The sequence below is a fragment of the Chrysochloris asiatica genome, unplaced genomic scaffold (assembly GCF_000296735.1).
Source record: "Chrysochloris asiatica unplaced genomic scaffold, ChrAsi1.0 scaffold00262, whole genome shotgun sequence".
Classification (NCBI taxonomy): domain Eukaryota; kingdom Metazoa; phylum Chordata; class Mammalia; order Afrosoricida; family Chrysochloridae; genus Chrysochloris; species Chrysochloris asiatica.
The window spans coordinates 2,433,712-2,460,004 of NW_006408780.1; the positions used below are offsets into that span (position 1 = coordinate 2,433,712).

The 26,293-nt window shown below is 45.1% G+C and overlaps 1 protein-coding gene across 1 annotated transcript in view; it reads left to right on the forward strand.

The window, feature by feature from the left end:
• Nucleotides 1–26,293, forward strand: part of LOC102830805 — a 129,868-nt gene that overhangs the window by 52,211 nt on the left and 51,364 nt on the right. Inside the window, exon 12 of the mRNA XM_006874133.1 lies at nucleotides 16,879–16,969. Coding sequence (XP_006874195.1) covers nucleotides 16,879–16,969 — 91 coding nt within the window. The remainder of the gene's footprint in view (nucleotides 1–16,878; nucleotides 16,970–26,293) is intronic.

The window sequence follows — 26,293 nt, forward strand, 5'->3', positions numbered from 1 at the left end:
CAAATAAGACAGCAGGCTGCTGGCTGCAGAGGCTGGTGAATCCAGTATCAACAAATAAGACAGCAGGCTGCTGGCTCACAGGCTATGATGGTTCAACAGGCAGTCCAGCAGGTGCTAGCTGAAGTGCAAAGAACTGGAGGTCTGGGGTTATATAGAGCAAGATGCAAGAATCAGATGGAGCAAAAAGCCACAGAGCTTTGCCAGAATATCCATACATATTGGATGCAGGCCAGACCCCCAAGGAAACGTCCTTTCAACAAATTGGCTGTTCGTAGCAGATCTCATCCTGGCAGATGACTACATTGTTACTTAACTGCCAAGCTACATCATAACTGCCCAAACCACGGGCATCGACATCCAGCCTTACCCATCACTCTTTTATATCTCAAAAGAAATGGACTCAAACATTAATCCTGTCTCACTGAAACACAGAAAAGACAACCTATCCCCATATGGGACTACAAGCACAATTGTATAGGTTACAGTTTTTTCTAACTTTGCATTTCGCTTTGGGTGAAGTGTACAGAGCCAGTCAGTTTCCCGTTGGACAATTCATACACTTTGTGCTAATGATCGCCATTCCCCAGTGCAGCAGCGAACACCTCACCTCCTTCCTGTCTCCCTCCTCTCATGTCTCTTCCTGCCTTCTGAGTCGTGTCCTGGGGCAAATGCTGTGCCTTGGATCTCAAATGGTTGATTATTCCAAGAAGCCTTATTGTTGCCCCTGTGGACCTGTGTGTGGTCGGCTGAAAGTTCAGCTGCAGAGGCAAGCTCATGTCCAGGCTTCAAAAGTGATGAATGGGCCTGTCTTGGGGAGCCCACCAATCTCTGTGTGACCAGTGAGTCAGGTCTTGTTTATGAGTTGGATGTTTGTTCTACAGTTTTCTCCCACTCTCCCTAGAACCACTGATGTGACCCTTTTCAGAGCAGGCTGTTATGGTATGCAGGCACCACTTAGTTCTTCAGGTCACAGGCTCATGGAGGGTGACGTTTACATGGTCCGTTAGCCTTTTGAACTAATTTTTACCATGTCTCCTTGATTTTCTTCACTCTTCTTTTCTCTGGACAGGGAGGGACCAAGAGTTGTACATTAGTTGCTCATACGTGTGACCCTATTCATTACACACTAATGTAGGTTGTGGAACCTTTTTTTGGGGGGACAGGTGATGCCACTTGATCTTGATGTCCCATAGGACCAGTGACTCATTCCCTCAAGGTGTTTGATTATGGCTACGTTTCAGAACTTTGGCCACTGTCTGCTCAGGGACAGAGGTTAGGATTTACAACACGTATTTCTGCGGACACAATTCAGTCCCTAACACTGACACATCAGCAAGTGATCCCAGATGCTTTTCTTGTTTCTTGTTTATGTTAAAATTCTCCAAAAGCTGAGTAAAAGAATTCAGGTATTAAGGAAAAGCAGTCTCTTCCGATGACTGTTCCCCGTGGTAAAGCAGAGGAAAAGGGGCTGTGCACATTTTTACAAGAAGTTTCTTATTAACACAGATTATTCCAACAGCCAAGATGCAGACAGTGTAAACGTCCCACAGCTTAGGTGGATTTTTGTTTTTTTTAATAAAATTTTACTGTGGTTTGGGTGAAAGTTTACAGAGTAAGTTAGGTTCCCGTTTGACAATTTTATACAAATTGATGAATGACATTAGTTACATTTTTCACAATGTGCCCAAATCCTCTTTACTTGTCTTCTGATTGTGCCATTTCTAATAATCTAGTTACCTTGCTCTTTTTTAAAATTTTTGTATTTTTTAAGCTTTTATGGTGAGTTGTGTGTTAGTTTACATGAGAGAACATTATCTTTACATTCACATTCATCCTATCGTATATCGTTTCTTGCAATCATTACAATCCCCTGCATGCATCATCAAACAACCAAAGGGTACACCTCGCAAGTCTGCACCCCGGCTGCCAGCACACAGCCCCTCTCCCTCCCTGAGTCCAGAGTCCCCAGCCGCTCCTTCTCTCCATGTCATCGTCTCTGTCTCCATCCCTAGTGTCACTGCTTCCCCAGACAGGGTCCCGCACTTCGCTTTTCTCCCTTGATGGTTCCAAGGATCTCTGCTCCTGGACTGCAAAATCAGCCGCTCCCCTCCTTATGTTACCAAACCTTTACATTTACCTTTCCAACACTCACTGTCAGACCTGATAACGATCATTCCCTATTGAACCACAGGAGTCCTTTCCCCCTCACCTTTTATCAACCCCATCCAGACAGGTAGGAAACAACTCAGTGGAGATTCTACCTTTCCCCATACCTTCTGGAACTAGGTACCCTGTTGAAAGCTCATAAGCCAGTCACTTCTTGCCTTTGTAGGCCCTCCATTTTGGGTAGCCAATGTCTAAGCTTCCCACCCTTGTCAACCCTGTTTACCAAGGGGGTGGGAATGATCCTCACTGTAAAGGTTTGTTCGCTCCTTTGTCATACTGCAGCCACAAGCATAGGTCAAGTTCATCCACTTGTAGTGGGTTGTTGTTGTTGTTTTTCTCTTCTTTCTTCCTCTAGTCATGTTCTGATCATCCAGCCATTGATGCCAGGTTAAATGGGTACTATCTGCAAGTATGAGTATTCTTGTGCATCTCCCCTCACATCATATCAGCTGGATGGTTCACACTCCACTCTAGTCCTCTGGGGCCATGTCCCTGCCTCTGGGCCCAGGAGTCTAGCTTGGGTGGATTTTTGCTCAGGAGCCTGAAGATGCCCCTTAGCCACACTATACCAAATGCCACGTGTTGTTCCAGCTCTTCTCACCCTCATGTCTGAGCTAGCAGAGTTTCTGAGCACTGTCTCCCTTCCCATAGTTCTCCAGGTAGCAGGATCAGAGACTTTAGCAGTACAGAGAGAAGACAAGCAATTCCCCAGCTGTCTGTGATGAGCCTTCTGCATACCAGGTGTGCACTAGGGACCTGCAGATGCTCCCTGAGGTCACCAGGTCCCAGGGCTGGAGACTGAAGCCTTGTCCAGAGAGTACCCGCATCAGGCGCAGACTCAGCAGAATTTACTGTTTCTGATTTGCGGCTGTTAGTATTAAAGTAGTGACTGATTCAGCTGCTTTCCATAGTCTCAAAGTGCCAACGGGCCATAAAGTTAAAGAGATCGCAATTTTAAACACTGACGCCCTACCCTAATGGTTGTTTCCGTGGAGTCGGGAGAAGCCCAACAATAGGGACATTGTGACGTGAACACTGATTGGGGGCTGGGGGGGGGGGGGGCTCTCCCTACTGATCTCAGGATGGGAACACTGTCAGAAGTCCACAGAGGCACCAGGCTGCTTAGTGTGCCTCTTTAGAGTACAGTGGTGTGTTCATTGAACAACGTCTCTTTCCACCCCACTTCACCACAGGAAGCGTTTCCCACCGAGGCCTCCAGCACCCTGGACTAACTCCAAGTCAAGCAAGCATGGCCAAGAGTCTCAGGTAGACCTCATGAGCAGTGCTTTATAACATATGTGAAATGAAAATACATCAACAAGAGAAAGCTTGCTTACTTTGTTGAAATAATTATTGTTAAAACATCAGTGTATTGCTCTGCAATCCTGTTTTTCTGTATTGCAGGTACTATGTATATTGCATTGTATATACTGTTTTGGAGGGATTTTTAAAGTTCTTGAATTGCTGTCACTATTGATAATAGGCCCAGCAGAGTCGGCTCCCACTCAGCAGCTGCCCCAGGTGCCATTTAGTGCCACTGAGTCCATTCCTCAAGTCTGCAGACATCCTCTGCCTCATTTTCCGAGCAGTTTCTCCCCCATTGCTCCCTAAGGTTCCTAGTGAATGTTTGGAGTTGCTCTTGTCACTTGCATCCAGTATTCTTTGTTGTTGTTGTGTGCTGTTGAGTCAGTTCTGACTCAGACGTGACCCTGTATAGGGTTTCTGAGAGCGGCTGGTGGATTTGAACTGCTGGCCTTGCAGTTACCCATCCAGTGCCGATCCTGCAGTGCCACATTCAGGCTGGATAACTGAAAAGAGCACAGCGCTCAAGGCAGACAGCTTTCACTAATGAAGCTCAGCTAGGACTCGGGGTGGCGCTATACGATCAGCCATCAGCATGGACTGCGAACCACAAAGTCAGTTTTCAAACCCTCCCGCTGCTCTTCAGAAATCCTATACAGGGTCACTGTGAGTCAGAATCCACCTGACGGCTCTGAACAACAATAGCAACATTGTTTTGTCCTAAGAAGATTTCAGAAGATAATTTTGGTTTTAGGATTAAAGTTTAAAGATTATTTTAGTAGTTGCCGGGGATCATATATACTGTTTAATGTGTTATTTTTGAAGCTGAAATGTATTAAATATTGCAAAAGCACCTACTTAATGGCTGCTTGATACTTTTATCATTGGAATAAACCCAGGTTGGGAAATACTTTTTGTTAAGGTCCAGATAGCAACTATCCTAGGCTTTGTGGGCCGAATGGTTACCGGCACAGCTCACCAGTCCCACTTCCACTGTTCAAACGTAGGGAAGCAGCCGACGACCTCTTGTAGATGAATGGCCATGGCTGTGCACCAGTGACACTGTGTTTACAAAAGCAGGTGATGAGCTGCCTTCAGCCCATGGGTGGTGGTTTGCCAGCCCCTGAGCCATGATTGACTTGACTGTGCTCTTATTCTTAGACATTTGGGTGTACAAATGGCATGGGGTAGCATCTGACCTCCTCTAACTTCAGTGGGGCATTGGGCGAGGAGTAGACTCCCCATCAGTACCAGTCCATAGCTGACTCGTCTGAGGAGAAGGTCAGAGTTACACACACACACACACACACACACACTCCAGTCTCTTGACCAGTTCTGACTCCAGCCACTACAGCACTCGACTTCTCTGCTTTGTTGTTGTGGGGCTTATTAGAGAAGTAACAGGTCACAGGTCAGGATCGGGAAGGCTCTGGATACAGGTCTAACATCAGGACAGCCTCCTCTCAGCCATGCCGACAGGCACGACTCACTCGGGCCCTTGGCCTCCGCCCTGCTCAGGCAAGGGTTACAAACATCTTTGAATGTTGCTAATTAGGTGTCCCGAGCCTGTCTAAAAGGTGCTCAGCTCCAGCTCCGTCAGTCAGTAACCCAACTCTTCTGACAAGTGCCCAGAGGTGTGCTAACCCAGCAGTAAGGCCCACTATGCAAAGGCCTTCTAGCTCCAGGCACCCGGAGACCAGGGCTCTGGCTTCTGCCATTCTTCTGGTTCTGTTGCCTCTATTGCTGCTGCATCTGTGTCACCGCGTCTTCCTGTCTCTGGTGTCACAACATTCCGTCTCCTGGATTGAGGAGGCTCAGCACAGGGGTCTCAGGTACAAAGGGACACTCCCCACTGGCTCTTCTGTCTTGATGGCAGAGACATCGCCCTTTCCCCTCTATTCTGCCTCTGAGCTAGCTAATTTTAAATCTAGTGGACGGCAAGCCATTACTAGGGTTCCGTACACCTTCCCCACCACTCATTTTCCAGTGTGTCGTACTGTGGTGGCTTACATGTTGCTTGATACTGGAAGCTATGCCACTGGTGTTTCAAATAACAGCAAAGTCAACCCATGCACCGCTCGTCTGTCAGCGTGTCGTACTGTGGTGGCTTTTGTGTTGCTGTGATTCTGAAAGCTATGCCATGGGTATTTTAAATAGTAGCAGGGTCACCCGCAGTGGACAGGTTTCAGATGAGCTTCAAGATGAAGGTAACTAGGAAGAAGGAGAGGCCGACTCCTTCCGGATCTTCAGTCACTGAACACCTTATGGATAGCAGTGGAACAGTGTCAGCACCAGAATATTGAAACATGATGAAGAACAAGAGAATATTCTCAGATAATGGTGCAGGAAGATGATCCCCTCAGGTTGGAAGGCACTCAAAATGCGACTGGGGAAGAGCTGCCTCCTCAGAGTAGAGTGTTGACCGTGATGACGTGAATGGAGTAAAGCCCTTGGGGCCTTCATTTGATGATGGAGTACAACTCAAAATGAAGAGAAACAGCAGTAAACATCCATTAATAATTAGCACATGGAACGTATGAAGTATGAATCTAGGAAAATTGGAAGTTGTCAAAAATAAAATGGAGCACATCAATGTCCTAGGCATTCGTGAGCTGAAATGGACGAGCATTGTCCGTTTTGAATCTGACAATCACGTGGTTTACTATGCTGGGAATGACAAATTGAGGGGAATGGCGTCACATTCACCATCAAAGTGAACATTTCAAGGTCAATCTTGAACTACAACACTGCCTGTGATAGGATAATATCCATATGCCAACAAAGACGACCAGTTAATACCACTGTTATTTAAATTTACGTACCAACCACTAAAGTCAGTTATGAAGAAATTGAAGAATTCTACCAACTTTTTCAGTCAGAAATTGAGCAAACATGTAATCAAGATGTATTGATCATTACTGGTGATTGGAATGTAAATGTTGGAAACAAAGAGAAAGGATCAGTAGTTGGAAAATATGGCCTTGGTGATAGAAACGATACTGGAGAGCATATGATAGAATTTTGCAAGACCAATGACTTCTTCATTGCAAATACCTTTTTTAAACAACATAAAAGAAGACTGTACACATGAACCTCACCAGAAATCAAATGGACTACGTCTGTGGAAAGAGACAGTGGAAAAGCTCCATATCATCAACTAAATTAAGGCAGAGGCAGATGGTGGAACAGACCATTAATTGTTCGTATGCAAGTTTAGGCAGAAGGTGAAGAAAATGAAAACAAGTCCACAAGAGCCCAAATTGGACCTTGAATGTACCCCACGTGAACTTACAGATCACCTGAAGAACCGATTGGATGCATTAGACACTAATGTCCGAGGACCAGAAAAGTAGTGGAATGGCATCAAGAACATCAGGCAGGAACTGACTCGATGACACCTAACAACAAATACAGCGTATGAGCACAGTCCCACCCTCCTAGGACACCTTGTATTTGGTTTACGTTACTGTATAATAGTAAATCTTCAGACCCCGTGATGGACTGCAGAATGCGTGCCACCAGCCAACCCTCCCAAGCCTTCTCTACTCAACCGGGCTCTTTGCTGCAGCCACACAGAACTCAGACACCATACTCACAGTTACGGACTTCATTAGGGAAGTTAACGGGTTACAGTTCACACTCAGAAATGCTCAGGGCACAGTTGTTCCAGTCAGCTGCTGATAAATGCCCACAAAATGCATCACTCTACATAGGCCTCCTCTGCCTGAAGGCACTCGGCTCTAGTTCCGTGAGCCAGCAAGCCTAGCGCCCCAACTTAAGTGCCTGGAGGCACCGTGCTCTACAAGAAGCCTCCTGGCTTGACTTGCTCTGTGCGCTGAGAAGCCCGCTGCTCTGTCTCCTGCTCTGGCTCTTGATTCTGCTGTTGCTGCTCCTTTGCCCCTCCTCTGATGTCACAGCTTTCTGTCCCTAGATCCAGGACGTTCAGTGATCAGGAATCTTGAAGTTCAAAGGACACGCTCCACTCCTGGATCTTCTTGATGGTAGTGAGATCCCTCCCTCTCCCTGTCCTACAAAATGACAGGGTTCATTTTGTACCCATTCTAGAGATTCAAGTTTTTACAATTTCCATGAACTCTGCTGAGCTCCACAGCTGGATCATGTCATCCTTTCAGTGTCTTCTCCCACGGTCTCTTACCCAGCAGGCCCAGCAGGGCAACACATTGCTTGGTGGGAGTTACAAACTCATGCTAAAAGAGACATTAAATAATTCACTGTACCACATGAGCCCAAAACACATCATTTGCATCCTTCTATTCAGTCGCGTAGTGGTTACAAATCGGGCTGCAAACCACAAGGTCAGCAGTCTGAAACTACCAGCTGTTCCGCGGGAGCAAGATGAGGCTTTCTGCTCCTGTAAAGATTTACAGCCTCAGAAACACTTTACAGGGTCACTGTGAGTCAGAACCGACTCCACAGTACTTAACCACCAACCACCAGCCGCCACCACCACCACCACTCAGTCACATGGAGTCCTGGTGTGGCGCTGTGGGTTAATGTGCTGGACTGCAAGGTTGGTGGTTCAAGCTTACCAGCCGCTCCTCAAAAACTCGATATAGGATCACTATGGGTCGGAACCAACTCAATGGCACTTAACAACAACAACACTCAGTTATGCCTGATTAACCTAGCCACAGAGGGCTAGAGCTGATATGAAGTAGGGGGAGATGCACAGGAACACCCAAACTTGCAGATAGTACCCATTTGACCTCGCTTCAATGGCTTGATGACCAGTGCTCGACCAGAGGAAGATAAAGAAATTTGATAAAAGAAGCAAGTGTAACTTGCTACAATTTAATGAACTTGACCTATACTTACGGATGTGATGGTGGTGGTTATGTGCCGTGGAGTCGGTTCTGACTCATAGCAACCCTGCTTAAGGTTTCCGAGGCTGGAAATCTTTACGGGAGCAGAAAGCCTCATCTTTCTCCTACGTAACAACTGGTAGTTTCAAACTGCTGACCTTGAGATTAGCAGCTCGATTCATAACCACTACTCTACCAGAGCTCCTTATGGACATAGTAGCTCAAAGTACCAACCAAGAGGGAAGGAGTCTTCACATCAAGGATCAAACGTATTCCCTCTGTACACAGGCTTGATAGGGACAGGCAGTTTAGACATTGGCTACCTAAAATAGGGGTCGGGAGGCTATAAAGGCACGAAGTGGCTGGCTTACAAGTTTTCAAGAGGGAATTTAGTTTCACAGCATGTGGGGGGAGGAGGGGTAGAATCCCCACTGAATAGTTATCATTTTGTCTAGATAGGTCTGGTGAAAGGAGATGGGGCTAGGATTCTTTTGATTCGATTGTGATTGTTATCATGACTTATTGTGATTGTTACAACTGTAAAGGTAGAAGTTTTGTAACATAAAAGGGGGGAGTAATTAATCTTACATTCCAGGGACAGAAGACCCTAGGACCATCAAGGGAGAAGAGCATGAGTGGAACGTGGAACGCTAACCAGAGAAGCAGTGACACCAGAGTTGGAGGCAGAGATGATGAGGACATGGAGAAATAGAGCAGCTGAGGACTCCAGACTCATGGAAAGAGAAAGGCCATGTGCTGGCAGCCAAGAGGCAGGCTTGCAGAATGTGCCTTTGATTGTTTAAATGATATATTCCTGAGTGTTTTTGTGCACATCAAAAAAAAACGCAGAGGGAATAGAAGCAAAGACTGTTGAATGATGATGCATGGAGGGGATTGTCATCATTGCAATGCGATAGGATGAGTGCAAAACCCATGTTCTCCCATGTAAACTTACTCAATTCACAATAAAAGCCAAAAAGAAAAGACTGTATCTGGAAGGGCCATAGTAATTCATGGCCCCAACTCCTCCGTTGCATATTTGAACACACACTGAATGTCTTCGTTGACAGAGCTTTTCATCTATTCAGAGGTCAGGGTAGTCTCTGAATGGCAAGCCGCCTCCTACCAGTCCCTGGCTTGAAGCCCCAAACTGCTTCCTGACACCTCCAGTCAAGTTCACACTGAACCAGTGGACCAAGGCAGCCCACCAGCCCCTCCAGCACTCTCAAGCTCCCTACTTCCACCCACAGTTTCCAGAGAGCCCGTGCACACACCACGTGACCTCACACCTGGTCCTGGATTCATGAGGCCCCCACTGTTGTGCCTGCTAAAAGCCTTCACTGTTAACAAGACCACCAGAGCCCCTCCACTGAGCCTCTGCTGACACACCCTCACCATGCCCCAGGAGCGGAGACCCTCCATAGTGTACCAACTGTGCACAGCATTCATCGGGCCCCCAGTGTGCTTGCCTGCTCAGGTCATTTCCTCTCTGTCCTCGGATGAGTGCCTGGATGGACAGATGGTACAGGCAGAGTAGATGTTGGCAGGGAGACGAGTCTGGCTTCCTGTGAAGAAGTGGTCCAAGGAGGGCAGTTGAGTGGGCAAGTTCAGATATAGCCCTGATGGTGTCAGGAAGCTGGTCAGTGGGCACATGGATGAGGGCTCATCTCCCTGGGTGGCATGGTGGTGGGATGTGAGGCTGAATGAACTGCAGTGGAAGCTCACAGGGTCCTCAGGTATGGGGAGACAGAGCCCTTAGAACCTCAGCATTTCAGCACTGACGCCGTCTGCAGAACCACCAGGAGAGGGGGTGCACTGTGAGTGGCTAAAGGCATTAGAGAGGCTGGCCACCAAATGAGACAGCAGCCACGATCAGTCAGCGTTGCTGAACTGTGAGGACAGAGCAAGTTTTAGAGATCAAGGAACATGGAGGCCCATGTTAGAGATACTAATCCCCCGAGGACCTCCGCTGGCCTTGTCTTCTCAACTGCAGGTTCTGTGATGAATGTTTTCATGAGAAATACGGGCCATTGGAAAGGAGTATATTGTAAGCAATTCCTGTCTTCCTGGTGTTTGCGTAGAGGACTGTCGGGGGAGGGTTTGTTGGGAGCAGAAGCCAGGGCAGGAGTACTATGTGCAAGGAGGCTGCCCTGCGTGGTCCCTCGGCCTTGTCAAGTTTCCTACTCAGAGCGTGCCTTGTCACACCTGCAATGGCCTTGAACCTGTAATCAGGCCCCCTGTGAATGTTCATGTTTCAAAGGCACCTTGTGGAGCGCTAATGAGTTTGTGTGTGCTGAATTTATTACCAGGATTCCACCACTGCAGACCCCCTCCTGGGGACCGTCACAAATGCCACTGTCACAGTCACAAGGGAGAGCTGCAAGAAAGGACACCCCCAACCTCGGAGACCCCCAGACCCTGCCCTCCTCCCAGCCCCTGGCGAGGCGACCACCCATCAGCATAGCACGCCTTCTGCAGCGGCAACACTCAGGCAGGTGGAGTGAGCAGGATCGCAGACGAAGCGTGTGTGTGTGTGTGTGTGTGTGTGTGTGTGTGTGTGTGTGAAACTTGTTAGACATGTGCAGCAAGGCCAGACTCACATTTCTGAATGATCTCGAGAGCTGTGTGTCTGAGCACTTCATGAATTTCTGAGGAATTAGATAATACTCATTTTTACATTCCTTGTGGATTTTCACATTTTGACTTTAAAAGAGCACTCATTAATAATACTCTCAAAATGGTTGCAATGGCATGTGAACTTGAGAATTCACACCAATCAGCTCCTTTTCACCAACTTCATTCCTTATTTGACATTTGCATTCTTGTTTTCTTCCACATTGTAAAACTGGGACATGATTTCAAAGCAAAGTGAACATCGTTTTCTCCTTGACGCTTAACTGTGCCAATGCTTCTTCTAGGGTCTTCTCACCTCGGGGGGCTCACACAAGAGAGATGAAGACACTCCTGCCATCCGTATCTCCACAGATTCTTCAGTCCGCCCAAGATGTTAGACAGGCAACGTAATCATCCTTTTATACAATAATGAATAAGTAGAAGTAACATCATTAAATAAAATGTTTGTATTGATTTCAGTTATCATGTTTGTGGTATCTTTGAAACTTTTGTTTTTCTTAGCACCTTGGAACTTCTTTAAAATATTGATGTGGGGACAAATTAACACATATTTTTTCACTGGTAGTGTAGTGGTTATGAATCAGGCTGCGAACCTCCAGGTCAGCAGTTCGAAACTACCAGCTGTTCCTCAGGAGAAAGATGAGGCTTTCTGCTCCCGTAAAGATTTACCGCCTGAGAAACCCTGTACAGAGTCGCTATGGGTCGGAACTGACTCCACGGCACCTAACCACCGTGACCACCACTTAACCTGTAGTGTGCTGTACTGTGATGGCCTACATGGTGCGGTGATGCTGGAAGGGTCATGCATGATGGACAGATTTCAGCAGAGCTTTCTAAAACAAACTAGGAAGAAGGCGAGGCAGATTACTCGTGAATGTTTAGCCCCTGAAACCTTTACAAATAACAGTGGAACACTGATGTAGTGCCAGAAGATGAGCCCCTCAGGTTGGAAGGCACTCCAGACATGACTGGGGAAGAGCTACTGCCTCAAAATACAGTTAACCAAGATGAAATGAATGGAGCAAAGCATTCAGGACCTTTATTTGCTGGTGGGGCACAACTCAGGATTGGCAGACAATAGAGCAGGCCACTGGCTCAAGTCCAATGGGTGAGTCCGATGGTAGATCCAGTCCCAGCCAAGAGCCAGCAAGCTTTGCCTAAGTGTCCTGTATACGGGAAGCAGGCCACACCCTTCACCCGCGGAGACTCAGTTGATTGGCTGGCTGTTCATCGCAGACCTCACTGTAGCGTTAATTACATGGTATTAGATCTTCTCATGCAGATCACTACATCTCAGCTGCGAAACCACTGAGAATCCTGACCCAGTTGACACAAAACCTGAACTGTCAGAGTCCACTGGTCAACTAATCACCTGTACATCTCCATTAACCATATACATCATCTCTAAATAAAGTTGTTCTTGTGCCTAACACACAACCAGAAACACAGAGACCTCATTTACATCTCATGTGCAAATGAACAAAGCAAAAATAATTGATGCACACATGCAAGAAAAAAATACATACCAATGACAGTCCTCCTTTCTGCAGTGGGTCCCGTGGCCATAGCTGTATTTAGAACCCCTTTCTTCCACCACCCAGGCCCGTTTCCATTTTCTTCCATCTTTCACATGCAGATGAGTCAGATATACCTTACTCCTCAAAGTAATTTTTGCTTTTAAATCTTGAAAGAGGTGTTTCGTAGCAGATTTGTCCAGTGTAGTACATCATTTGACTCCATCATAGATGGAATCCTGGTGTGACACTTGAGTACTGGACTGCTAACCAGAAGGCTAGTGATTCAAACCCACCAGCCACTCCTCAGAAACCCCTTGCAGGGTTGCTAGGAGTCAGAACCAACTCAACCGCACTTGACAACAACAACCCCCATTGAGTGAAATCATTGCCAACGTGATGTGTTAGTTAATTGATCACGATGCTGATTGGTCCAGTTTGAGGATCTCCCCATGCCACCCATTTAGACGTATTGCATATTGAAGGCAGTAGCCTGACCACCACTTAGGTCAGTAACTGCTTCAAGTCATCTTCACTTTGGGCAGTATCGTAGGGTGTTGCTGCTTCGCTTCCAGACCCCATGTTCTTCATCAAGTCCAGTTTCCGCAGCACAGAGACTGAATAAGAAGTATACAGCCCTGATGCACAGATCTCCCGATTCGGAACCACACAGTGCCTTCTGGTTCTGTTTGAGTAATAGATAGGGAGGCTTTAAAATGTTAGTGGAAGATGAAATCAAAAGATAATGCAATTTTTTGGAGCTCCTTCATACACATCACATATTTGGTAACCAGACAAAAAAATCCCACACAGAAACAAACAATATACAAATTAGAGTCCAAGCTAGCAACTGTCTCTGTGTAGTTATCACAGTGGGGCTTGGAACCTTGTAGGCGTTTTTCACGGGCACTTTTTTCCTTGTTGCATAACAGAGTGAAAAGCTGTCCAGACCTACAGTTGTTACATTGGAGCCCATTGTTAATTCATCTCATTGGGTCGCTTCTTTCCTGGTGCCCTTGCACTTTAGCAAGCATAATGTCCTTTTCTAGGGGCTGGTCCCTCCTGATAACATGTCCAAAGTACTGAGGACAATTGAAAATACCATGGCGTGAATCAAGTGCACTTTAGTCCTCAAAGAAGCATCTTTGCTCTTTAACACTTCAAAGAGATCTTTTGCATTCAATTTACACAACGCGGTATGATTTCTTGGCTGCTGCTTCCATGTGGTTTTGGATGTAAGCCAAATGAAGTCTCTGACAACTTCGATCTTTGCTCCATTTACTGTGATATTACTCATTGGTCCAATGGTGGTGGTTTTCATTTTTTCACATTGACGTGCAACATCAGTAATTCTAGCAAGGAAGATTGTATCATCTGCATATCGAAGGTTGTTAATGAGTGAGTCTTCCTCCAATCCTGATGCCCCGTTCATATAATTCAGCTTCTCCGGTTATTTGCTCAGCATACAGTTTGGAAAAGTGTTAAGAGAATACAGCCCTGGTGCACACCTTTCCTGTTTCATTCCATTCAGTAGCCCCTTGTTCTGTTCTTACTGACCTGAGAACCTCTTCCCCACTGGCTTCCTGCCAGCTGCCTTTGAACTGACTCAGCCATCATCTGTGCTAAAAAAGAGCTCAAATCCTCCCATTCCTCAAGGCTTCTTCCGTGTTTCCTCTTACCTCTCTGGCTGGCCCCTTCTCCCAGACTTGACTTTCTAGAGACCCAGGGCAGATCTGGGACACACAGGACAGGGATTTGATGAGCTGTAATTGTGAGGTTGGCCCAGGACTGGGCTCATTGTGTTGTGCGTGCATAGGATCACTATGAATTGGTACCTCTCAATGGCACCTAACAACAATAACAATGCAGTAATGGTGTCAGACCTGCTTGTCTACCTTCAGGGAGAAAACTGAGGATCATCACCAGAATTAACTCAAAGCAGATTCCTGTGAAATGGAGGTCACACGTACCTCCTCTCTCCAACCTTTCTACCAATTCTGACCCCAGACGAACCTCTACCTCATGGCTCTCTCTATTTCCCTACAAGGTTCAAGCATTTGTTCAGTGACCAAGACCTAACAGACAATACTTGTAGGTACGGGGTTTATTAGAGAAGTAACTGGTTATAAAGTCAGCATCCAAATGGAGTTGCAAGCACACTGACAAGTCTGGAAGTCTTCCCCACACAGATAAGCCCGTCACCCCCTTCTTTAATGGATGTGCAGGTCCCTCAGGACGGGACCTCTCAGCCTTGTACCCTCATGACTGGTCATTTCATTAGTATACCAACTGACAAGTCCCCTTAGTGGACTAAGTGAATGCCCTCACTGAACTATTTGGATAATGACATTTTCTGCCCCAGGAACTAGCTTCTTTCCTGGGCAAAAGGAACAAGTGTCAAAAGGAGTAGGGCAAGTGTCAAAAGGAAAATGGTCACAAGTCCTTGGGGATTAGGGAAAATCTCCCCTAAGAATTCTGTCTTAGTTACAGGATGAAGGCCGGCCCCATTTCACCACAACCCAGACTCATTTGGCCACAAACCAAGTGTGAGGTCTTGGCCATGTGATCACAAAGTTATTTATGTGCTAAGAGCTTCTGCCTCCCTTTTCCTTTGGCATGTTTGAGTCAAAATCTGAAACATTTAGGTCAAGGATGGTTAGTTGTAAAATTGGTTGCTATCTGGAACAAGTTGAGAACAGGGATGTGAAATGAATGTCTTGATGTGTTGAGCAGACAGACTCCATAAATGAAATGTGGGACACGGTGAGCTCAGGTACAGTCTCGTGGGAAATGAGTCAATATCTTGATGTTCAGCATAAGGACCTCACACTGGAAATGAGCCAGGAGCTTGACTTGTTAAGCATAGGGACATCACTTTGTGACTCTGGAACTTGGAGGTCTTGTGGAGGTATTTCCCTCCCAGCAAGTGCTCCTGACAATGCCCAGACCCAGGCCCAGTCCTGACAGCCTTTGGGCACGTGACCAAGAGGAACCTGATTAATCCCTTAGGTTAGTCAGGGTCAGTTGCTCCTTGTATCCAAGAACTCCAAATGATGCAAAACTGTTGAAATACGTTGACTCGGACACACTACCCCAGTTATACAAAACAAGGGGAATATTCTTGAGTTCCCCCATCCCCACCCCAACACTTGAATTGGAATCTGTCTACACCAAGCTGCTTTCCTTGGCTGTTCTTCACCAGCCCCACAGACGATGATCCCATTCATTCAGGGCCAATAAAAACGCATCTTGGGGAAACTCGTTGGCAAAAGTATCACTTACCCTCCCCACCGACACCGGCTTCTTATATGGGAAATGGCTTCCTGAAATGCAAACAATGGTCTGAACTATACAGCCCCAAATTGAGAGCTTTCATTCCAAAAAGATTTCTCTGGTTGAGAAGTTTGAAAAATGAATCCACATGTATCTCACATTGCACAATACTGAGAGTGTGAAGACGCAATGGTGGAAATGATTGGGCCACCAGGTGGTGAGTCTGCAAGAGTCTCGTGAGCACAGCAGCAGGGTAAGTCCCACTCAAACGTCTCCCAACACAAGACTTCCACAAACATCTCAAGAGCAGTTGGCCCGAGTGAAGCATCATTGTGCTGAGATCTGTAGACCCACTGGCTTTCAGTGGACTCCGACTCATTACAACCCTACAGGGCAGCATAGAATTGCTCCCTAGGGTTGCCAAGCCTGCAAATCTCTGGAGTCCTGGCGTGGCGCTATAGGATAAGCACTGGACCACAGGTTGGTTTGAACCACAAGGTCAGTGGTTCAAACCCAGCAGCCACTCCTTGGAAACCCTATAGAGTTGCTATGAGTCAGGATGCTCCTTAGAAGCCAAGATGGTGAGAGTTGGTCTCTCATAATTTGGACATGTTATCAGGAAGGACCAGTCCCTGGAGAAAGACATCATGCTTGGTAACGCAGAAGGTCAGCAAAAAAGAGAAAGGCCCCCAATGAGATGGACTGGCACAGTGGCAGCAGCAATGGGCTCAAGTGTAGCAGTGATTGTGACCAGGCAGTGATTGTGCAAGACCAGGCAGTGTTCCGTTCTATTGGGATCCTGGGTTTGGGTGAAGTGGAGAGTCCAAGACGCTGGGCTGGTATTGGCGATCCTTGGAGTACTAGGGGTCCACTTGATGTGTGCTCTCCAGATCTCAAAGATGGATGAGGGGGGACAGCAGAAGTTCGGCCAGGGGCCTGGAAGAAGATGAGTGTCCAAAGCAAGCCTCCTTCACAGAGGCCAACAAACAGGCGAGGAGCAGGCGTGCCAGCAGCGTGGGTACCATCTCTCCTGGTCAGCTTCTCTGTGAGCCCTCGGGTCCTGGCTCCCCACCTTTTGTACCTGCTGGCCTCCTAAGTGGACAGGTCACATGGAGTCCTCTGATGACACCCTGACGTCTCTATTCTGAAGGGCCCCCTTTCCCCAGAGCTGCTCCTCCCTGGCTTCCTGACCCCATGCCAGCGCTTCCCTCTTCCAGATCCTGCCCGTCTGGAGGATCCCAGGGAGCAAGGGAAAACGTGGGGTTTGGACACTGTACCTGATGCATGTTCACAGTAATTCTCAGAGCACCCCCTCCAGAAGCTCCCTGACAGAGTCTGCTTTTGGAGCATGGACACGTGATCTCATAGTTCCGGGCCATCTCCGAGGAAGGTTTGGACTTTTAGAGGAATTGATCAATTTCATAGTATGTACAACAGTTCCTTGTTGTTATTGGCCTGGCCCTTCCTGATATTATGTCCACAGTATGAGAGACGTAATTAGGTCATCATGACTTCTAGGAGCATTCTGGTTGTACTTCTTCCAACACAGATTGATTGATTCTAGCATCCATGGTACCTTTCCAATTCTTCTCCAACACCATAACTCAGAGGCATCCGTTCTTCTATGGTCTTCCTTATTTACTGTCCAACTTTCACATACATATGAGATTATTGAAAATATCATGGCTTGTGGCGGGCACACTTAAGTCCTCAAACTGACATCTTTGCTATTGAACACTTTAAAAGGTCTTGTGCAGCAGATTTGCCTAATACAAACATTGTTTGATTTCTTGACTGCTGCTTCCTTGAGTGTTGATGGTTGATCCAAGTATAATGAAGTCTTTGACAACTTCAATCTTTTATCCTTTTATTTAGAGGTTATTTATTGGTCCAGTGATGAGGATTTTTGTTTTCTTTACATTGAGGTACAACCCATACCGAATGCTGTGGCCCATCATCTTCATCAGTATTTTAAGTCCTCTTTGTTTTCATCAAGCAAAGTTGGATCATCTGCATATCACAGGTTGTTAATGAGTCTTCCTTCAATCCTGATGCCACGTTCTTCTTCATATAATCCAGCTTCTCAGATTATTTGCTCAGTGTACAGATTGAATAAATATGGTGAAATAATACAACCCTGGCACACACCTTTCCTAATTTTAAGCCATTCAGTGTCCCCTTGTTCTGTTAAAAAAAAAAAAAATGCCTCTCGATATTCATACAGGTTCCTCTTCAGCACAATAACTTCCAGAATCCTCATTCTCTGCAATGTTCCCCGTAGCTTGTCATACTCCACAGTCGAAAGTCTTTGCATAATCAATCAATCAATCACAGATAAACATCCTTCTGGTATTCTCTGCTTTCAGACAAGATTAGTCTGATGACAGCAATGATATTCCCCCTTCCACAACCTCGTTTGAATCTGTCTTGAACCTCTGGCAGTGCCCTGTCAATATATGGTTGCAGCCGTTTTTTAATTATCTTTAGCAAAATTTTACTTGCATGAGATATTAATGATTTCCACATTGCTTTGGGTCACCTGTCTTTGGAATGGGCACAAATATGGATCTCTGCCAGTCAGTTGGCCAGGTAGCTGTCTTCCAAAGTTCTTGGCAGAGATGAGTGAGTGCCTCCAGTGCTGCATCAGTTTGTTGAAAGATTTCAATTTGTATTCCATTAATTCCAGTAGCCTTGTTTTTTGCCAATGCCTTTAGTTTACCTTGAACTTCTTCCTTCAGTACCTTTGACTCTTGATCACATGCTACATCTTTAAATGGTTGAACATCAATCTTTTCTTTTTGGTTCAGTAACTCTATTTATTTTTTCATCTACTGTTGATGCTTTCTGCATCATTCAATGTTTTGCTCAAAGAATCCTTCAGTATTGCAAGTTGAGGTTGAATATTTTCCTCAATTCTTTAAGCTTGAGAAATGCTGAGCATGTCTTTCCCTTTTGGATTTATAACTCCAGATCTTTGCTCATTTCATTATAATATTTGACTTTGTTGTCTCGAGCTAACCTTTGAAATTTTTGTTAAGTTCTTTTTCCTCTTCATTTCTTCCATTTGCTTTAGCATCTCTACACTGGAGAGCAAGTTTTAGAGTCTCTTCTGACCACCATTTTGGTCTTTTCCCTCTTTTGTGTCTTTTAATGACCTTTTACTTTCTACCTGTATGATGTTCTTGATGTCATCCTACAGCTCTTCTGGTCTTCAGTCTTTAGTGTCTAAAGTATCAAATCTGTTCTTCAGATGATCTCTAAATTCAGGTGGGATGTATTCAAGGTCATATATTGGCTTTCATGGACTTGTTTTCATTTTCTTCAGGTTCAGCATGAACTTACATATGAGCAACTGATGGTCTATTCCACAGTCTGCCCCTGGCCTTGTTTTCACTGATGATATGGTGCTTTTCCATTGTCTGTTTCCACAGATGTAGTCAATTTGATTTCTGTGTATCCCATCTGGTGAGGGCCATGTGTATAGTCGTCTCTTATGCTGTTTAAAGAAGGTATTTTAAACAAAGAAGTCATTGGTCTTGCAAAATTCTACCATGTGATCTCCAGCATCATTTTTTCACTGCTGATCCTTCTTTCCCCCAACCTTTGCATTCCAATCACCAGTAATTATCAATACATCTTGATTGTATGTTTGATCAATCAAGAGTTGATAGAATTCTTCAGTTTCATCATCACTGGCTTTAATGGTTCGTGCATAAGTTTGAATAATAATGGTATTAGCTTGTCTTCCTTATAGGCCTATGGATATTATCCCATCATAGACACCATTACACTTCAAGACAAATCTTGAAATGTTCTTTTTGATGATGACTGTGGCGCCATTCATCTTCAAGTTGTCATTCCCCGCATAGTAAACCATGTGATTGTCAGATTCAAAATGGCCAATACCAGTCCATTTCAGTTTACTAATGCTTTTAGGATATCAATGTTTATGTGTTCCATTGCACTTTTGACAATTTCCAATGTTCCTAGATTCACACCTTGTATATTCCATGCTCTGATTATTAATGGATGTTTACAGCTGTATCTCTTCATTTTGAGGTGTGCCCCATCAGCAAATGAAGGTCCCAGAGGTTTTACTCCATTCACGTCATCACGGCCAACCCTACTTTGAGCAGACAGCTCTTCCCTAATCACAGTCTGAGTGCCTTCCTCCTTGAAGGGCTCATCTTCCGTCACTATATCTGACTATATTCTGGTGTGCTGCGTCATGTTTCAATAGTCAATATTCTGGTGCATCTGACAGTTTCACTGCTATTCATATGGTTTTCAGTGGTCAATAATTCGGAAGTAGTGTGCCTCTCCTTCGTCTTAGTCTGTCTGGAAGCTCAGCTGAAACCTGTAGGGGACCCTGCCGGCGTTCAAAATACCAGTGACATAGCTTCCAGCGTCACAGCAACACGCAGGCCACCACAGCAGGACAAACTGACAGACAAGTGGTGGACACTGACAAATGGAATATGGTAGTTTTTAGAGGCAGTTGTTATTGTTAAGTGCTGTGTAGTTGGTTCTGACTCATAGCAACCCTATATAGGGTTTCTGAGGAGCGGCTGGTAAGCTTGAATGGCCATTTTGTGGTTCAAACTCATCAGCAATACGCCATTTGACTTCTTGACCGCTGCTTCCGTGGGTACTGATTGTGGATCCAGATCGAATGAAATCCTTGACAGCATCAGTGTTTATCTATTGGCTCGGAACCAGGCAGTGTTTCGTTCTGTTGCGCATAGGGTTGCTGTGAATCGGTACCAACTCGGTGGCACTTGACAATAATAACATGATGTTTCTAATTGGGCCAGTTGTGAGGATTTTTGTTTTCTTTCTACTGAGGTGTATATAATTCTTCTAAAAAAATAATTTAAAAAATGAAGCACAACGCTTTCTACTTAAGCAGGTTTGATAATTCATAGCAATGGCCACACAGACAGCAGACTCAGAGTTATGGGGTTTACTAGAGAAGTTAAAGAGGTTGCAATTCAGGGTCAGAATTGGTTCAGGGCACAGTTCTTCCAGCCTACTGCCAATAAACAGCCATACTACACACCACCACCATAAACATCAACCTGAAGGCACTCGCTGGCCTCTGGTTCCATAGGTCAGCAAACCTCTCCCCCTGGGAGAGGCACCCCACTCTACAAGCAAGCTTCCTGCCCAAGGTCACTCAGCTTGACTTGCTCTGTGGGCTGGGAAGGCCGCTGCTCTGTCTTGTGCTCTAGTTCTGCTGCTGCTGCTACTCTGCCCTTCCTCCAATGCACAGGGGTCTCGGGGTCCAAAGGACACAGTCCACTCCTGGTTCTTCTTCTTCGAAGATAATGAGATCCCCGCTCCAGTTTCCGAGATGGTTCATTTTTATACCCACGCTAGAGTTTCCGGGTTTTGCCATTTCCATGAGCTGAATCACGCCATCCTATCAGTATCTTCTGCCCCCTCCTCTCACCCAGAGCCAACAGGGCAGAAACGCCGTTTGTTGGGAATTGCAGACTGTGGCTAGAAGAGACATTAGATAATTCACTTCACCACAGATCCATTCTGAAAGCTCTGGCCTTCATTCAGTAAGTGCTTCCAGTCTCCTTCACTTTCATCAAGCAAGGCTGTGCCGTCGGCATACCGCAGGCAACTAATGAGTCTGCTCCAATCGTAATTAATGCTGCGCTTCTCTTTTCATTTGCTCAGCATACAGATCGGATCAGTCTGCTGTAAGGATACACCCCTGACTCACACCTGTTGATGCTTTCTGCATCATTCAATATTTTGCCCATAGAATCCTTCAATATTCCAAGTCGAGGCTTGATTTTCCACCCCCCTTAGTTCTTTCCGTTTGAAAAATGCTGAACATGTCTTCCCTTTCTGTTATCTAACTGCAGGTCTTTGCATATTTCATTATAATATTTGACTTTGTCTTTTCATTTTAAATCATGTTGTTCTGCTCGAACAACTGCCATGCGAGAATGTTTAATTTCATAACTATTTGACAATCTGTGACAAGCAACGAAAATACTCCCATGTTAACAGTGACGTCTGAACCCACACTTTCTACCCACTTATATTCCAGGAGTTTTCCCAAGTACAACCACGTAATCCTTAAAGCGTCTTCTACTGTCTCGGATTCACAGTACTTCTTTCGTGCACTAGAGGGCGATAGGTCTAAGGGAATCTTATAACCCACTCTGAAGTGGAAACTGGATTTCAGCTTCACAGGACAGCAAGCAGTCTATTCATGACTGCCTTGGCTGAGGTTGTAAAATACTTAAGCAATTGAAGAAAATGACAAAGATAAAACTGAATGATACTGCAAGACTGAGAGGTGGGGTTTATACTGAGTGAAGGTCATTTACATTGAATAAAGCACACGCCTAGTTTGCTGGGATTTGGCTGAGGTCTGGCTTACGGAGATGGTCACAGTGATCCCAGGAAGAAACACGGCTCAGGGAAGCCACAGAGATGGCTCTAAAAGGTACATCTTACAAAATGCTCTCTGTAGAATATTTAGACAGTGAAACCAAATTCTAAAGGTATTGGCACTCACCATTTAGGAAACTGCGGGAGAAAGATGAGGCTTTCTGCTCCCATAAAGATTTGCAGCCTTGGAAACCCTATGCAGGGTTACTATGAGGTGGAACCAACTCCACGGCACACCGCCACCACCACCATTCAGGAAAGTATTCAGATGTTAGTGAAATAGTGTACCCAGAAACTTTGTCATGTTTAGCAATCCAAACTAGACCTTGAGGCCAAGTCTTCAAACATTTTGCTTTTTCTTCTAGAAGCAAAGCAAACCTCTTAAAATGTCCTTTAAGAATGATGTACAAACTGGTTGGAAAATAATGAGACCAAATACAGACTTATCATGGTAGGTTAGCACCATGCTGTATTCTCTGATAGCTACCAGTTCACGTTATTTGTAACTTATATCTCATCATCAGTGAGTTGAAATGGACTGATATTGGCCATTTTGAATAAGACAACTATTCTATGCCAAGCATGACAAATTATAGAGGGATGATATCACATTCTTTGTCAAAAAGAACATTTCAAGATCTATCCTGAAGAACAACACTGTCCATGATAGAGTAATATCCATACACCTCCAAGGAAAGCCAGTTAATACAACTGGTATTCAATTTTACACACCAACCGCTGGTGCTAAAGATGAAGAAACTGAAGATTTTTACCAACTTCTGCAGTCTGGAATTGATCAAACATGAAATCAAGATGCATTGAGAATTACTGATGATTGGAATGTAGACACTGGAAACAAGAAAAGGACTGGTGGTTGAAAACTATGGCCTTGATTCCAGAAATGACCCCGGATATCTCATGAGAGAATTTTGCAAGACCAACACCTAGCCATAAGAAACACCTTTTCTCAATAATATAAATAGCAACTACACACGTGGACCCCACCAGCTGGAATGCACAAGAATCAAATTAACTACATCTGTGGAAAGAGAGAATGGAAAAGATCAGTATCCATTACAGCAATGCCACCGGTGAGTACAAAACACACCATCAATTGCTTCTATTCAAATTCAAGCTGAAGCTCAGAAAAATTGCAAGTCCACCAGCGCCAAAGTACAACCTCATCTGAATTTGGTGCCTGTTCCAAGAATAGATGCAAGACACAGCAAATAAAGAAAAGACCAAATGGATGTGAGAAGACACTCTGAAACTTCCTCTTGAACATAGAGAAGCTAAGATGAAGTAAACTGGCCAGAAGATTTTAAAGGGTTGCTTGAAAAGACAAAATGAAATATTATAATGAAATACGCAAAGACCTGGAGTTGGACAATCAAAAGGGAAAAGCATGTTCAGCATTTCCCAAACTGAAAGAAATTACGAAGAAACTGAAGCCTCAAATTGCCATATTGAAGCATTCCACAGACAACCTATTGAGCAATGCAGGAAACATCCAAAGATGGAAGGGATACACAGAATCACTGGACTAGAAGGAGCTGGTTTTTCTAGTGGTTCAGCCATTTCAAGAGGCACTGTATGATCAAAAACTTGACGGTATTGAAGGAAGGAGTATGAGGTACACTGAAGGCATTGGCACGTAAACAAGCCTCCAGGAATTGATGGAATACCAGATGAGATGTTTCAAGAAACTGATGCTAGAGGCACTCACTAAACTATGCCAAGAAATTTGGAAGACAGCTAGCTACCTGGCCAACCGATTAGAAGAGATTCATATTTGTGCTCATTCCAAAGAACGGGGACTGTGGAAACGATCTAACAATATCAATATTACACAGCAATCAAATTTTACTAAAGATCATTCCAGGACAGTTGCAGGATCACACCGACGGGAAGCTGTCAGAAATTTCAGCCAGATTCAGATGAGGGATATCGTTGCTCATGTCAGGTGGATCTTAGCTGAAGGCAGAGAATGCCAGAAAGATGTTTGTCTGTGTTTTATTGACTATGCAAAGGCATTCGACTGTGTGGATCATAACAAATTGTGGATGACATTGAGAATGGGAAATCCAAACACTTAAACGCACTCATTCAGAACCTGTGCAAGGGACCACTGTATGGTTAAAAATTAGAAACAGTGTGTGTCAAGATTGTATCCTTTCTTCATACTTATTCAATCGGCATGCTGAGCAAATAATCCTTGAAACTGGATGCTATGAAGAAGAACACAGTACGAGTATTAGAGGAAGACTCGTAAACAACCTACGATACACAGATGACACACCCTTGCTTGCCGAAAGCAAGCAGGACTTGAAGCCTTTACTGATGAAGATCAAAGACCACAGCCTTCAGTATGAAATCCACCTCCATATAAAGAAAACTAAAATCCTCACACCTGGGCCAGTTTAGCCACATCATGAAAAGACTGAAACTGTCAAAGATTTCATTTTATTTGGAATACACAATCAATAGCCCATGGAAGCAGTGGTCAAGAAATCAAATGACGTATTGCATTGGGCAAATCTACCGCACAAGACCTCTTTAAAGTGTTAAAAAGCAAAGATGTCACTTTGAGGACTAATGTGCGCCTGACCCGAGCCATGATATGTTCAGTAGTCTCATTTGCATGCAAAAGCTGGACAGTGAATAAGGACTACCAAAGAATAGATGCATTTGAATTCTGGTGTTGGTGAAGAATATTGAGTATATTATATACAGCGTCAGAAACTCCATGCAGGGGTCTCTATGAGTCGGATCTGACTCCATGGCACACCACCACCACCACCATGGACTGCTAGGAGAATGAACAAATCTCTCTTGGAAAATCAACCACCAGAATGCTCCTTGGAAGTAAGAATGGCGAGAATTTGTCTCATCACTTCATCTCAAAAAAAAAAAAACAAGAGAACAAACTTTGAGCCTCTTTTCAGAAGGACGCTGACTCATCTTTTTCCCATAGAGCGGCTGGTAGGTTCGCTTAGCAGTGGAACACTGAACCACTGAGCCCAGGGCTTTTTAATACATCCAGTAGGCACTACATCAATACTTGTCAATAAACCTACCATCATAATTTTGGCGTTGTTTCTCATCTTGTTTTCATTACTGCTGTCATTGTTAACTGCTGTCAAGTTGGTTTCAACTCACACCAACCCTATAGGGTTTCCATGGAGTGGCTGGTGAGTTTGAAGCGCCTACCTTGTCATTCCCATCAATCGTGAGGTCCAGGTAATGTGTATTCAGTGCAAGCCCCCAAACTGAGACCGTGGGAAGCAGCCCTCCCTCACCCATCACCCCTCACCCCTCACCCCAGGAGGCATGAGGGAGACAGCACTGCTGGGGGCACCTGCCCCCCCAGACCCTCCCCACCCAGGTGCCAGTGTTTGCATTTTCCCTTTGGCAACACAATATTTTCCAGACCCGTTTCTCATCTCTCAGAGTCCCTGTTTGGTTGGGGTTAGATTCTTTGGTTTTATTTTTAATTAGATATGTGAAACCAGTTTCTGTGGAGTCCGCTTTGACTTGGAGTAACCCCATGTGTGGGATTTTCAATGACCTTTCATCAGAGGCCCCTCTGGCACACTCCAGCCTCCAACTTCTTAACTGGAAGCTGTGGGTAGGCGCAATGGGGAAATGAACCCCAAATGCACGTACCTTATCCACTCTGGACAGTCATTTGAATTATTTATTTTTCCTCTTAGCAAATTGTACCAGCGTCCCTGACACACGCTGTCCTTCCTACACACTGGCAAAGTACCAGGCGCTGAGCTGAGGACTCCAAACCAAAACCAAGCACATGGCCATTGAGTTGATTCCAGCTCATAGCGACCCTTTAAGACAGAACAGAACTGCTCCCCGGGGTTTCCGAGGCGGTCAGTCTTTATGAATTTGCCTCGTCTTTCTTCTGCAGTGCAGCTGATGAGTTTGAACTACCAACCTTGCAGTTGGCAGCCCAGTTCTTAACCCACTACACTGCAAGGACTCAAAGAACAAATTCATGGTGACCCTGGATATGGTTCCCAAGGCCGCCAACCTTTTTTTAAAATGTTTTACTGTGAATTATGTGATAGTTTACATGGGAGAGCATTAGTTTTACATTCATCCTATCGTATATAGTTTCATTGCCATGGTTACAATCCCCTCCATGCATCATCA